This window comes from Nelumbo lutea, chromosome 4, assembly GCF_056320005.1.
Source record: "Nelumbo lutea isolate HS-2025 chromosome 4, American lotus-T2T, whole genome shotgun sequence".
NCBI classification, from domain to species: Eukaryota; Viridiplantae; Streptophyta; class Magnoliopsida; order Proteales; family Nelumbonaceae; genus Nelumbo; species Nelumbo lutea.
This window is the reverse complement of record NC_142687.1, coordinates 89,675,962-89,689,343: the sequence shown is the minus strand read 5'-3', so window position 1 is coordinate 89,689,343 and position 13,382 is coordinate 89,675,962. Positions and strand designations below refer to the sequence as shown.

Sequence of the window (13,382 nt, the reverse complement as noted above, 5' to 3'; positions counted from 1 at the left end):
CACAGAATGCATCCCAATAACGTCACACAGCACATCCTAACCATGTATTAGAAACATCTCCCAATGATAAAACTAACACCGGCTTGATGTAATATTTTGTCTTTCTCTAAATACTGGGCGTGTCCAAATATAACTGAGGTCTCAGGTTTATCATGCGACTGTGTTCTCATTTTGTGGGATCTGTTGGGACCAGTGTCATAATAGGAATGTCATCAAACGTCACCAACCTCACACAAACTTTGTGCAGTCACATTTCATTTTATATCATAAATTTCCAAATACTAGCATTTTCCTAATTTAATTACAAATGATAACAGAAAAAAAAAAAAAAAAACGTTATAATCTGAACTTCCCCTTAAGTTTTCTCACATTTCTCTTATTCAAAATATCAATATACGTTATACGTATCACATAGGATAGGATCATCAAAACTCTTAGTAGAGATAAAAACAAAAGAAAGAAATAGTATTGACTGTTGAAAACTCTTGATATGCGAACTTTGCTATCCACAGTATGGATACTTTGAATCATGTATTCACTCTTAATTTTTTTTATACATCCGAAGGCAACATTCAATTTATGATGTATTAGCAATTTACTTTCAGTCTATACCTTCCTTGATCTGATATTAGTGACCATAACGGTAGTCCTCATGCACCAATATTATTTCTTGATAACAAAACGAACCCTAATCGACCAGTCTGCCCTATTAATCTACAAAATCATAAACTCCTTGCCCTACGGAATGAAATAGTGGATGAGGACACATGAAATAGAGTTCAAATTTTGCTACCACATGGTCTTAGCACTAGCGCAGGGCTAAAAGCCTAAAATCAATATTCAAAATATCGTTATGTATTGTATCGGAACCTTTCCGATACGCCCCCTACAGGGGGTGAATCAGGTCAGGCCATGGCTCAGAGGGTAGCCAGGAGCCAAAGACTTAAACCGGCTCCTCTAAACCGGTTAAAATAAATAAATAAAAGTATAAAATACAAAAAAAAAAAGAAAATACCGATACCAGCGCTAGAACCATGAATCATGGCCTCCGATGTATTACAGTGACGTCTGACCCCACCACGTTGTCACTTCATCTAATTCAAGGAGGGGCCATAACATTACATCCAAGCCTTTGATTTCGTGGTTTTAGTGATGCGCTAAACCTACCTAATAGTTTGCATGAGACATGAAATGACGAATCCAGATTTCCTCCCCACAAAATGGTATTGGCCGCACACTGGAAACATCTCCCATGAATAAAAACATACAATTCCGGGAGAATGTTCCCAATGTGAGGAGGAAATCCAACATCTCACATGCTGTTGTTATGTGAAGTGATGAAGGCCCTACACCATTACCATGAATGTTGAACTTCAAATGAACGTACGTGCAATTAGAAAAATCGTTGGAGAGCTTTACGTTCTAAATATCACTTTTCATGTCATACATATCTCAAAAGCAGATCCAGAGCCTTCAACTTCAACCCCATAAAAGCTATAATGGGGAGGAGGATAGAGATGAGATGCAGCTTCCCTTGTTTGCGTTTTTAATAGTCGTCACTATCGAAGACCTGCGGTTAGGCTACACTTCGCTTGCTTAAAGAAATTCCTTCAGCTTGGATGTCTTCCCAGCTGTTTCCAAACTGTTGTCTCCACAGCCATCTTTGCACAGTACCCTTCTGTTAGCCTGTACTTCGAGTTAATTATATCAACTGTTTATCTTTTTCAACAAAAGAAGAAAGAAACTACTTATGCAGAGCTTATCTATAGAGAGTTTTAAAGCTCCAGAAAGAGGAGGGTTTATGTCATCACGAGAACATGTACAACATAGTTTTCTAAAACATGAAGCATTACCACATGGGAGAAGAATTCTACGAGACTCAGAACTTGTAATATAATCAAAAAATCTGGCTAAAGGAAAATTAATCAAAGAGGATAATTCAAGTAACAATTGTTCCTTTTCCCTTTATGCAAAATGGAATTCTAAGAGCATACATTTGAATTCTTTTACTGTTTTACATGAATAGAAATATCTGAGGCACAACAGAATCCTCCCCCTCCCAAGAGAGAGAGAGAGAGAGAGAATGAAGTACTGAAATTCACCAGCAAGTCCTGAAATCTGTAAGCGGTTAAGCACTCCAACTGCCCTTAATTGACAGTATTACATTTAAGGATGCAAGGAACCTCTATAGCTTTTCTCTACTCTCATTTTTCCATGCGCTCTAAATTTCTTTTCCTCTAAACCATTAAGTCTAATAGCCTATACAAAATCTCCATCCAAGTATCATTATGCACAGTTGTCAAGGTGCCACCTAGGTGACTAGCACCCTTGGCTGGGTGCCTCACTTAAATGCCTTGCTTATAATGAAGGCTCCTTAATTATGGTCTCATTCATTTTGCTAATACCATTGTGTGTCAATACATTCTCTCTCTCTCTCTCTCTCTCTCTCTCTCTCTCTCTCTCTCTCTCTCTCTCACACACACACACATATGGATAACATACATACATACATACAACCACACACACACACACACTTTGTTTTAGTGAAATATACAAGGGTTTTGAGAGAAAAAGAAAGAAAAATATAAAGAGGATTCTTTTTTTTTCTTCTGCTTTCTCTCTTACATTAAATAAAAAAGCAGCTCCATCCCAATACTTTTTCTCTTTCACTTACTCTCTATCTTAAAGTTTATTAAATAAAAGTATTGCATTCTTTAACTACTAATTTGATGCGAAATTGCTCTATCAAATACTTCTTATATTAGTATCATTTCTGAAAATATTGAAATTAATAAATATATTTGAAATACAATTGTCCTAGGTATGAGAAGTTACCATGTTTTGACAGGAAATCTAATGCTCTTAATAAAGAGAATTGCTATTTTTTCAATGCATGACAACTTTGTAATTGATTCCCCCCCCCCCAAAAAAAAAAAAAAAAATGGCGTTGAAAACATCACTAGCAAGGGACAACTAGAAGATAAAGTCAAATACATATATGGTATAATTAGATTTTGATAAAAAGCCCCTAAATGACTTGTTACCTGTCAGCAAATGTGGTTAACAGCAATGCAGTACCTGCGAATATTTAATCCATCAAGTACAATATAACAAGTAAACATAAGCACGAATTACATAAAATAAACATATAAAAAAAAAAAAAAAGTGGCACTATTGACCTACTGAGTCCAAGAAACAACAGCCAATATTAATAGAGCTTATGTCACCAATCCTGTTGAGTTGTGAGAATCTGAAGGCCAAATCTCTCTTTTGGAGATGCTCCTAGTTTCTGTTCAAGTTCATATACACAACAAAGCAATCACAAGTACAAATTATTGGAGTATTAGAATAAGTAAAAACAATGAGTAACTAATACATAACTAAATTGAATGCAACTTACCTAATAAAGGTTTCTTCATACTGTGGTGCTGGCCTTAACTCCCAGAGCCCCAAAATATCTTAAAATGGCTTGATCTACTCTACTGAGCTCAGCCTTAACCCCCCAACTGTAAGAGCATGAACAAGAAAAATACCATAACCCAGAGCTAGTAGGCATGCAAAACAGGCCAAATAGGCAATTTTGAGGGAGTGAAACAAGCATATCATTATCAGCAATATTTGGTAATTCCCAACAGGACAGAATTTCTAACTTAAGTACGTGTGTAGGTTGGGAATTGACATGTGTCTTGGTACCATAACTGCACATCGGACCTTGTAACAATCCTTAATATTTAAGTTGACATGGTGTTGGTTAGAATATTCCCAGATCACTTTTTGTGTGATTGAACGAAGACAAAATAAGAAGTGTAGCATAAAGGGAGACTTTTTGACTCTCTCTCTCTCTCTCTCTCTCTCTCTCTCTCTCTCTCTCTCTCTCTCTCTCTTAGAAGTATGTAAGTTTTAGTTTAAGAAGTACACTGCAACAATAGAAATTCCAATATACAAGTATTTTCAATGATCAAGCAGATAACTAAGCATGATTAAAAAAAGTCATGCATGTAGCAAGACCTCAACCACCAACACCTGAATCATCCCCCAGATGAACACCAAAGATACGGCAACTCACCCTGAAAATGAGCAGAAGAAAGGGAATCAGCATGCAGGATATGGATTTGGAAGAAAGTTCTGAGATATTAAGTTACAGAACGTTCTCCTGCATTCATGCACAACCTTGAATAATTATTTTAAACTTTAGGGCTTGAATAGAAACCAAAATAGGAAAGAAAGGAGATATAGAAAACCAACAAGAGAAAATGACGTGAAATCAACATGGACAGAGATAGCAATACCTGCACAGCCACTGCACAGTGAAACGAACAGGATGAACAAAGAACCACATAATTTTCAACTTTGATACACCCTTATAAGAACATCATTTGAACAGGAAAAATAATTGCCACAGCTACTCAACATCTCCGATAAGCTTACAGATACACCACGTAAATTTGGGAACAAAAGCATACATCAAGGAGAGGAAAGCAAAGTGTGCATTGTGAGCACAAAAAAGGATAAAACAAACTTCCAGAATCCAAATATATACTGCATGGAAAAGTAGAACTTCTGAAAAAAGATGCTTAACAGTCAAAAGATTCAAAACTATTGTTGGTCAGTGAAATTAGAAAATTTTCAAATGACAATGAACAACATGCCTATGCATGGCTATAGGCCCAGCAGCATTATATTACCAAGATATGAAAGATGGAAAAATAAAAAAATTAATCATTAATGTCTAAATGAATATCCATGGTACATAAATTACAAATTTTGGTGGTGCATTACAGCCAACAACAATGAGTTTCAGGGATTTCAAGCCCTCAAGGCAACAAACAGTTTCCACCTGGAGACATGATGGGTGGACAAATAAATATATAACCATTATCACCAATCCACCCCCACTGTGCTGATAGCATGGTAACTCCCCAATACTGAGGTTGCATGTCACCATATATGAAAAAGAATTCTGCTTCCTTCAGTGGCTTACCGTCAATGTCAGTAAGGTTTGTTCTGTTTATTGTCTCTCTTAAGCTGTACCTTCAACTTCTTACCACCCAATTGGCATCCATTCATCCCACTAATGGCAGACTGAGCTGATGCAGCTGAATCAAAGCTGACAAAACCTGCAAATATAGGATGGTTTAAGATAGGGAACTCCTCAGAAGTTACCTTGAATCTGAAGGGAATAGAATATGTTTTTACCAAAACATTTGCTAACCCCAGATGCTTTGTCAACAAAGACCTTCGCACTCAAGACCCTGCCAAATCGTTGAAAAGTATTTGCAAGCTCTTGATCACCAAATTCTTGAGGGATGTGATAGATAAATAAATTAGCACCAGGGGGGCCTAAGTTTGACAGAAGGAACAATAGTCAGTGTTGAAACAAGTATCAACATTTTCATCTAAAAAAAGAATTAAGAATGTCATAGAGAATATTAACCAACCTTCAACCTGAACACCTGAACTTGTACTGACACTTGAAGATGCTATTGAATTACTATTCACAATTGCAGGTGGCACAGAACCATGAGAACCACTCAAAGGGCTGCGACTGATCATTCCACCATAGGCCACGGGATATTGAAGGCCTGGAACTGCAGGATATGCAGACCCTATATAACTGGCAGATGGCACTGCAGCAAAATTCCTAGGTGCTATGCCAGGAGTAAGATCAGGTGTTACTCCACGCAATGCACTTCCTTGGTTTACTGGTGGAATCATATTAGGGAAGCCAGGTTGGTTTTGTACTGCTGGCAGGGGGTATTGCATAAGTCCATAAGTCCCAGGTGCCTATAAAAACAAAAATCATATTTCCAACTTCATTATGCTATTAAAATAAGTTAAAAAGCAGAAAGATGAAGACTGTCAGCATAAGAAAGAAAGCATCAAGAGAACCAAGTGGGCAGTAAAAAAGGAATAGGATACTATGAAATTGGACACTATGGTCACAAAATTTTTAGATACAAAACAACTAATGTCATGATTGTCCATACCAATTCTTCTCAGTTCAGTGCCCTTAAAATATGCATTATAGTGTTTCATGGACTTTCCTAAATGGAGGAAATCTCTGTGTTGGACATGCACATATTTTGATATCATGTATTCTTTAGAGGTATAACATGGGTGGGCTCGGATTAAGCATTTATTAAAATTTAAATGGGCCTTGGCTTGATGCTGTGTAAATTCTTCATACCAGGTACTTGACTTGCACCCCTAGTATTCTTGAGTGACTCTTTTAAGTAACATTTTTCCTTTCTCTCCTTGCTTATTTGACATAAATGAACAGATAATGTACAACATGAATCCCATTTTTCCTACAAATTACGCAACAAAGATAAACTTTAAAAACTTCTTCTAAAGGTATATAATGTTAGAATCCAAAAATATTGATTGTTTTAATAGATTGGATTTTATATAGATGTATCCGCAAGTCCTTGTCTTTTCATCTTGCCAAGTCAGGCCCTTGGACACACCTCAGATCTTAATTCTCATGTCCAAGTACAACAATGCAAAGTATACCAATCTTAATTATGCCTCATAATAATAAAATCTGAAGTAAAGCACTATTGCACAAGTAGGATTGCATTGACAAAAGCAACAGAAAATTATATATATATATATATATATATATATTGGACGTATGGAACAATGTAGAAACACTATGGAGACTACGTTTCTTTATAGCTACTTATTCCTGAGCTTACCTTGAAAAATTGACCTATATGACAGTGCATCATCATTCCTTTCTCTTCTGGTAGACACTCTCTATTGTATGGCCTTCACTCTTCTGGCAAACTATATCTTTTCTTTTTCCCCTTTTTCTTTTCCAGGTTTAACATCACAAGCTTTGTTCATACAATCACCAACAATTGAAAAATTACAAATTCAATGACATGCTAATACTTAACCAATAGTAGTCATGGTTTAAAATGTCCATAAATTTTCCAATATTTCCACGACGTATTTCCATTTCCATGGGTAGCGACATGAAATTTTACTGGAACCAACATATTCCCTAGTGAACACTACCAGCACTATGTGGAGTACAAGAGAGTATAATAACATAAGTTGGTGACAATATTATAGATATGTAGAGCAGCAATTTTATTGCCCACCTAATGCACATGATTACCACTTTGATCCAATCCGATATTCACTACAAACATGAAATTAAATACTAGTTTTTGTTTGCCTAATAGATTTTTTTGTTGATCTATCATCTATTAGAATCATTTGCATTTTCTACGAGTTTAAATTTTGCTTGAACTCATTCTGTCATGCAGTCTTGAATCTTAAGGTTTACAAGACAACTTCACAACATATTATTTTGTCTATAGCCTTAGCTTCTTAACTTTGTTTGATGATTTGGAACAAGATAATAATTAAAAAGGTGTGCCTATGCTTCTTTTATCATTTCATAAAGTAGTCGATCAAGACTACAGTCAGTCTTGAATTCCAACAGATTTCGGATTGAGAAAAGTAGAGAAAAGTAGAAGAAAGAGGGAGAAGAAAGGAGAAGAAGCAGAAGTACACAAGGGTTTTGAAAGGAGGGACAGATAGAATGAATTTGCCGCCGCCACTCTCCCAATTTTATAGTTTATGTTCACTAAATGTAGGAAAGGACAGAATTGCCCTTAACTAAGATAACAAGTTGTCTAAGATAACTACCAACTAACACTGACAAACTAATCAAAGATTGCATGTACTGTCATACGAACACAGTGGGGCCCACATCAGTGTTCTCTACACTCCCCCTCAAGTTGGGAATAGATATTTGTCATTCCCAACTTGAATAGGTCTACCTCTAACTTCTTCCTTGGACGGCCTTGGTGAGAAGATCTGCAAGCTGCATGTTGGAGGTAATATACGGGAGACACACTTCTTGTGATGAAACCCTTTCTCTGACAAAGTGTCGATCAACTTCGATATGTTTAGTTCTGTCATGCTGCACTAGATTGTGAGCTATATTAATAACCGCCTGATTATCACAATACAACATCAAGGGATTCTCATAATCAATACCCAATTCATCAAGTAGTGACTTCAGCCATAGGATTTCAGCCACTCCATTAGCCATTGACCTGTATTCAGCTTCGGCACTAGAGAGGGAAGCAACACTTTGTTTCTTACTCCTCCAAGAGACAAGGTTACCTCCTACAAGGGCACAATATCCAGAGGTAGACCTCCTGTCATCAGCACTCCCAGCCCAATCAGCATCTGTATAGACCTCCACCTTCATGTGATTATTGTTCTTGAACAGTATACCTCTACCTGGGCATCTCTTCAAGTATGCTAATATTCTCTCAGCTGCAAGAAGATGTGTAGTTCTAGGGGAATGCATGTACTGGCTGACAACACTGACTGCATAACTTTGTCTTCGAGAGGCTCTCCACCCTCTGCACTGATCTTGTAATTCTATTAAATGGGTGTATTGGTAGGCTTGACACCTAACTTTCTAGTTTCCTCCAACAGATCTAGAACATACTTCCTTTGAGAAATAAAGATCCCCTATTTAGATGTAGCAACCTCAATACCCAAAAAATATCACAGTGCACCAAGATCTTTCACCTCAAACTCTTGATGAAAGAGCTGTTTGAGGGACTCAATCCCACTATTATTATTTCCTGTCACTACAATATCATCCACATGTACAACAAGAAAGGTCAAAGAAGAGTTCACTCTTTTAACGAACATTGTATGATCTGACTGGGCTTGTACATAGCCAAACTTTCCAAGGGCTAGTCTGAATCTATCAAACCAATCTCTAGGGGATTGCTTTAATCCATATAATGCCTCATTCAGTCGGCAAACCTTCTTACCTGTCTCTGTATCATAAAATCCAGGGGGCAACTGCATGTAGACCTCTTCTTGTAAGTCTCCATTCAGAAAGGCATTTTCAACATTCATCTGGAACAAGGGCCAAGAGTAACTTGCTACAAGGGCTAATAAACTCGAATAGTGGTAATCTTTGCTACTAGAGCAAAAGTCTCCAAGTAGTCTATACCATAAGTCCGAGTAAACCCTTTTGCAACCAACCGGGCTTTGTACCTTTCAATGGAGCCATCAACATTATGTTTCACAGTAAATACCCATCTACATCCAACCGGTTTCTTTCCTCTGGGTAGTTCAACTAACTCCCAAGTATTACTTTTCAAAAGGGCATCCATCTCAACTTTCATTGCATCTTTCCACTCTGGAACTGATAAGGCTTCTTGCACTGTTCTGGGGATAGGGATATCAACAATGGAAGTGAGATAGGACCTGTAAGAGGGAGAAAGGCGATCATAGGATAGAAACTGGGAAATGCAGTGAGTTGTGGATGTGGTGCAACATCGTTTCCCTTTACAGACCACAATAGGGAGGTCAAGGTCATCTGAAGAAGGGGGGGAAGTAGCAACAGTGGAAGGTATCTCAGTGGGCCCTAGGACTGTAGTACCTAGATCTGGATCCACAGAAGGAACTGGAGCTAGCATGGACTACCGATAACCGAGATCAACCTGCTTGTATCGCCTGTGATAGACTTTCAACTCCTGACCCCTCTAACAACCCTCACCATTACAACCTTAATCACTCAATGGAATGAGTAAAGGAACAACCTCAGATGAGTTAACCCCACTCTCACTGCGCTCCCCCTAAAGAAAAAGACCTACATTCTCACTGCTCTCCCCCTGAGGAGAAACCCTAGGATAATAGGGTGCCTCCTCAAAGAAGGTGACATCCATCGAGACAAATCTCCTCACTGAAACAGGATCATAGCAGCAATAACCCTTTTGAGTTTGAGCATAACCAAGAAAAATGCATTTGGAGGCCTTAGGGTCAAATTTGGAATGATGAGGTCCAAGAAGCTGAACAAAACAGGTACAACCAAAGGTTTTAAGAGGAACAGTAAACAACTCCTCGTCTGGGTATAGAAGGGTAAACGGAGGTTTCATATCAAGAACCCGAGAAGGAACCCGATTAATGAAATACACTGTTGTGATGATAGCATCACCCCAGAAACGAACAGGCACATTGAAGGTAAACATGATGCTTCTAGCCACCTCCAAAATGTGCCTATTATACCTCTCGACAACCCCATTCTGCTGTGGTGTATGAAGACAAGTGCTCTGGTGAATAACCCCATGATCAAGTAGATAAGAGGCCAGTGGCTTAGCAAAGTACTCTTTTGCATTATCAGATCTGATGACTTTTATTTTGACCCCGAACTGGGTTAAAATCATCTGATGAAAGTTTTGGGTCAGATCGGGAACCTCATCTCGAGAACGCATAAGATAGACCCAAGAAAAACAGGTATGATCATCAACAAACAACAGAAAATATTTGTACCCACCCATAAAAGGGATGTGATATGGCCTCCAAACATCGGTATGCACAATATCAAAAGAATTATTACTTCTTTTATTACTCAAGGAATAAGAGGTTCTACAATGTTTAGCAAGCTCACAACTCTCACATCTCAAATTTGACATCTCTACAGACTCAAATAAAGTAGGAAACAGACTCTTCAAAGACCGAAAAGATAAATGACCTAATAGATTATACCAAAGCATAACCGGACTCACAAACTGAAAAACAAAAGACTTCTTATCCACTGGCTCTTTCCAATGAGAACTCTCTCCAAGCAGATAGATCCCATTCATCTCACGGCCAGTCCCAATCACCTTCCTCGTCTCCAAGTCCTGAAAAACACATCGGTCAGGGAAAAAGGTTACTGAATAGTTCTGATGTTTGGTAATACTACTGACTGAAAGCAAATTAGTATCAAGTTTAGGAACATGCAAGACTGAGGATAAAAAGATAGTATCAGATAACTTAATGTCACCCTTGCCAGAAATGGGAACAAGAGAGCCATCAGCAATGGATACTTTATCTCTACCAGAAGATAAGTGATAAGTAGTGAACAATGATGGCAAGCTAGTCATATGGTCAGATGCACCTGAGTCTATTACCCAACAGTGTTCAGTGTTACCTGGAGCTGAAGCGTGGTAGGCTGAGGCCCGAGTACCTGAATGAGCAAATGTAGATGTGGCAGGGGCTGATGCTGATGCTAATGATGACTGAGATGACAGCTGAATTCCCAACCTCCTTTTCCAACTGTATTAGGGCAACCCGAGCAGTAGTTAAGGTATCTAGCAGCGTGCCTTTTGTGCCTGACGAGGATGCAGAATCAGTATTCACAACCATATGAGCATTACCCCTTTTATTCCTCAGTTTTGCTGGGACTAAATGAGGGTGGAGCTTCCAACATGTATCTTTCGTATGCTTGGGTTTCTTGCAATGTTCACATACCAGATCCCATTTATCTTCCTTCTTCATGTCCCTTTCTGTATCACCCCCAAACTTAGGTTTAACTACTATCAGGGCTGGAGGAAAGGGCTAATGTTGCATCATAACCTTCCTCCTGGTCTCTTCACTATGCATCAGGGAGTATGCCTGAGAGAGGGTCACACTATGCATCAGGGAGTATGCCTGAGAGAGGGTCACACTGTCTGTTGTCTCACAATTTCAGGCCAGCCAGAAATTCAAACACCCTATTGGTCTTGACTTGCTTTCTATGGGTTCGTGCATCTTTTGGACCTTCCCACTCAAGAGTCTCCAGATAGTCAATTTCATGCCACAATGATTTCAAGGTAGAGAAATAAACAAAGACAGGTTTCTCTCATTGTTTAAGATTATTCACCTCACACTTCAGTTCATAGGCTCTAGCAACATTAAGGGGTTGGGAGTAGGTCTCTTTCATGACATCACATATCTCCTCGGCTGTCTTTGCCCACAAGTAATTTCGGCTGATATGTGGCTGCATAGAGTTGCACAGCCATGTCATAACGAAGTAGTTCTCCTGAACCCACTTGGTATACATTGGGTCCTCTTTGGAAGGTTCTTTCACATCTCCCAATAGGTAGCTAAGTTTTCCCCTTCCCCCAATAGCCATCATGGTTGATTGGGCCCATTCCAAGTAATTGGATTGGTCAAATCTCACAGTTGTAATCTGAAATGCAGTTTCAGTCATACTACCAGAACTGTTGTTCCCAAAAGCACATTCTCCCTGATTTTTGAACTCCATTCTTGGTCAAGAATCAGTAGTTAAGAACTATCAGGGTTACTACAATAGAAAACAGCACTTAAACAATCAATCACAATCAGAAATCTGTATGAAATCAGTTCAGATCTGATCTGAAACCAATCCGCAATCAGAATATATGCAGTCCGATAACAGTTCTCACCCCCAAAACAGGCTCGGAAGCCAAAAACAGGTCTGAAACCCTCTTAGAAAGCAATCTGTAATGCTGAAGCAGAATTAGGGTTTTAATCGTAGGGTTAGGAAGACCTTTGTTAGAACATAAACAGTGCTCAGCCGCACTTTCCAAAAGAATTCACAGTCAAGTCTAGCCGTAGGGTTAATGACAAACCCTAAAAAAAAACTGATCACCTCTGAGAGGAACTAGGAGAGTTCGGCCGCTCCTCCTAGATAGGTCCAACCTATCTTGCCTGACAGCAACCTCAAGGGAAAAATAAAGACTTACCCAGAGAACTCTGATCACTACCTTCAATCGTGGCCTGAACCCTAACCTTCTCTGATTCTTCCTAATTACCAAAACACTCTGCAAGCCTCGACAAGTCTTCGAACAGTTGCTAAACTTTTTTGGTAACCTCCAAGAATCAGCCAACGAACAGTCCTTTGTAAGCTTCCAGCCCTAGACAGTTCTCATGTGGTCGGCTGGACTAGACTCACATGAGAAACCCTAGATATGCTCTGATACCAAGTAGTCGATCAAGACTACAATCAGTCTTGAATTCCAACAGATTTCGGATTGAGAAAAGTAGAGAAAAGTAGAAGAAAGAGGGAGAAGAAAGGAGAAGCAGAAGTACACAAGGGTTTTGAAAGGAGGGACAGATCGAATGAATCTATCGCCACCACTCTCTCAATATTTATAGTTTATGTTCACTAAATGTAGGAAAGGACAGAATTGCCCTTAATGCTTACATGGCAAATAAAACAAATAAATAACTGAGATAACAAGTTGTCTAAGATAACTACCAACTAACACTGACAAACTAATCAAAGATTACATGTGCTGTCATACGAACACAGTGGGGACCACATCAGTGTTCTCTACACATAAATTATCATCTATATGTTTTGTCATATTTCACAATGTTTCCACCATGTCTAATTTTTACAATATTTTCATACAATATTTCTGACATTTTCGGCATGTTTCCTGTATTTGGATGACCAACATATCCACCGACACTAACATTTTAAGCCTTGGCAGTAGTCTTAATCATCCAAGTTCTACTATGACAAGCATACAACAATTCAAGTCTCAGAGCAGCAACTGTGTGGAAAAAATTCCAAAGGTTAAGTCTGTATCCAATCCACCCCT

General features: G+C 38.6%; 1 protein-coding gene and 1 long non-coding RNA gene across 2 annotated transcripts in view; both read right to left on the bottom strand.

The window, feature by feature from the left end:
• Window positions 1-1,393: 1,393 nt before the first annotated feature.
• Window positions 1,394-3,618, bottom strand: LOC148861683 (uncharacterized). The gene is made up of 4 exons (XR_016095064.1): window positions 3,401-3,618; window positions 3,180-3,289; window positions 3,045-3,078; window positions 1,394-1,686 (listed from the first exon to the last, which is right to left on the bottom strand). It is a non-coding gene; the product is annotated as an uncharacterized LOC148861683 (long non-coding RNA).
• A 1,074-nt stretch (window positions 3,619-4,692) lies between these two features.
• The window catches only part of LOC148861682 (RNA-binding protein BRN1-like), a 36,211-nt gene continuing 27,521 nt past the window's right edge, over window positions 4,693-13,382 (bottom strand). Inside the window, exons 7-9 of the mRNA XM_088941806.1 lie at window positions 5,439-5,784; window positions 5,197-5,340; window positions 4,693-5,117 (exon numbers count right to left, since the gene is read on the bottom strand). Of these exons, the coding sequence (XP_088797932.1) occupies window positions 4,990-5,117; window positions 5,197-5,340; window positions 5,439-5,784 (618 nt within the window). The 3' untranslated portion in view covers window positions 4,693-4,989. The remainder of the gene's footprint in view (window positions 5,118-5,196; window positions 5,341-5,438; window positions 5,785-13,382) is intronic.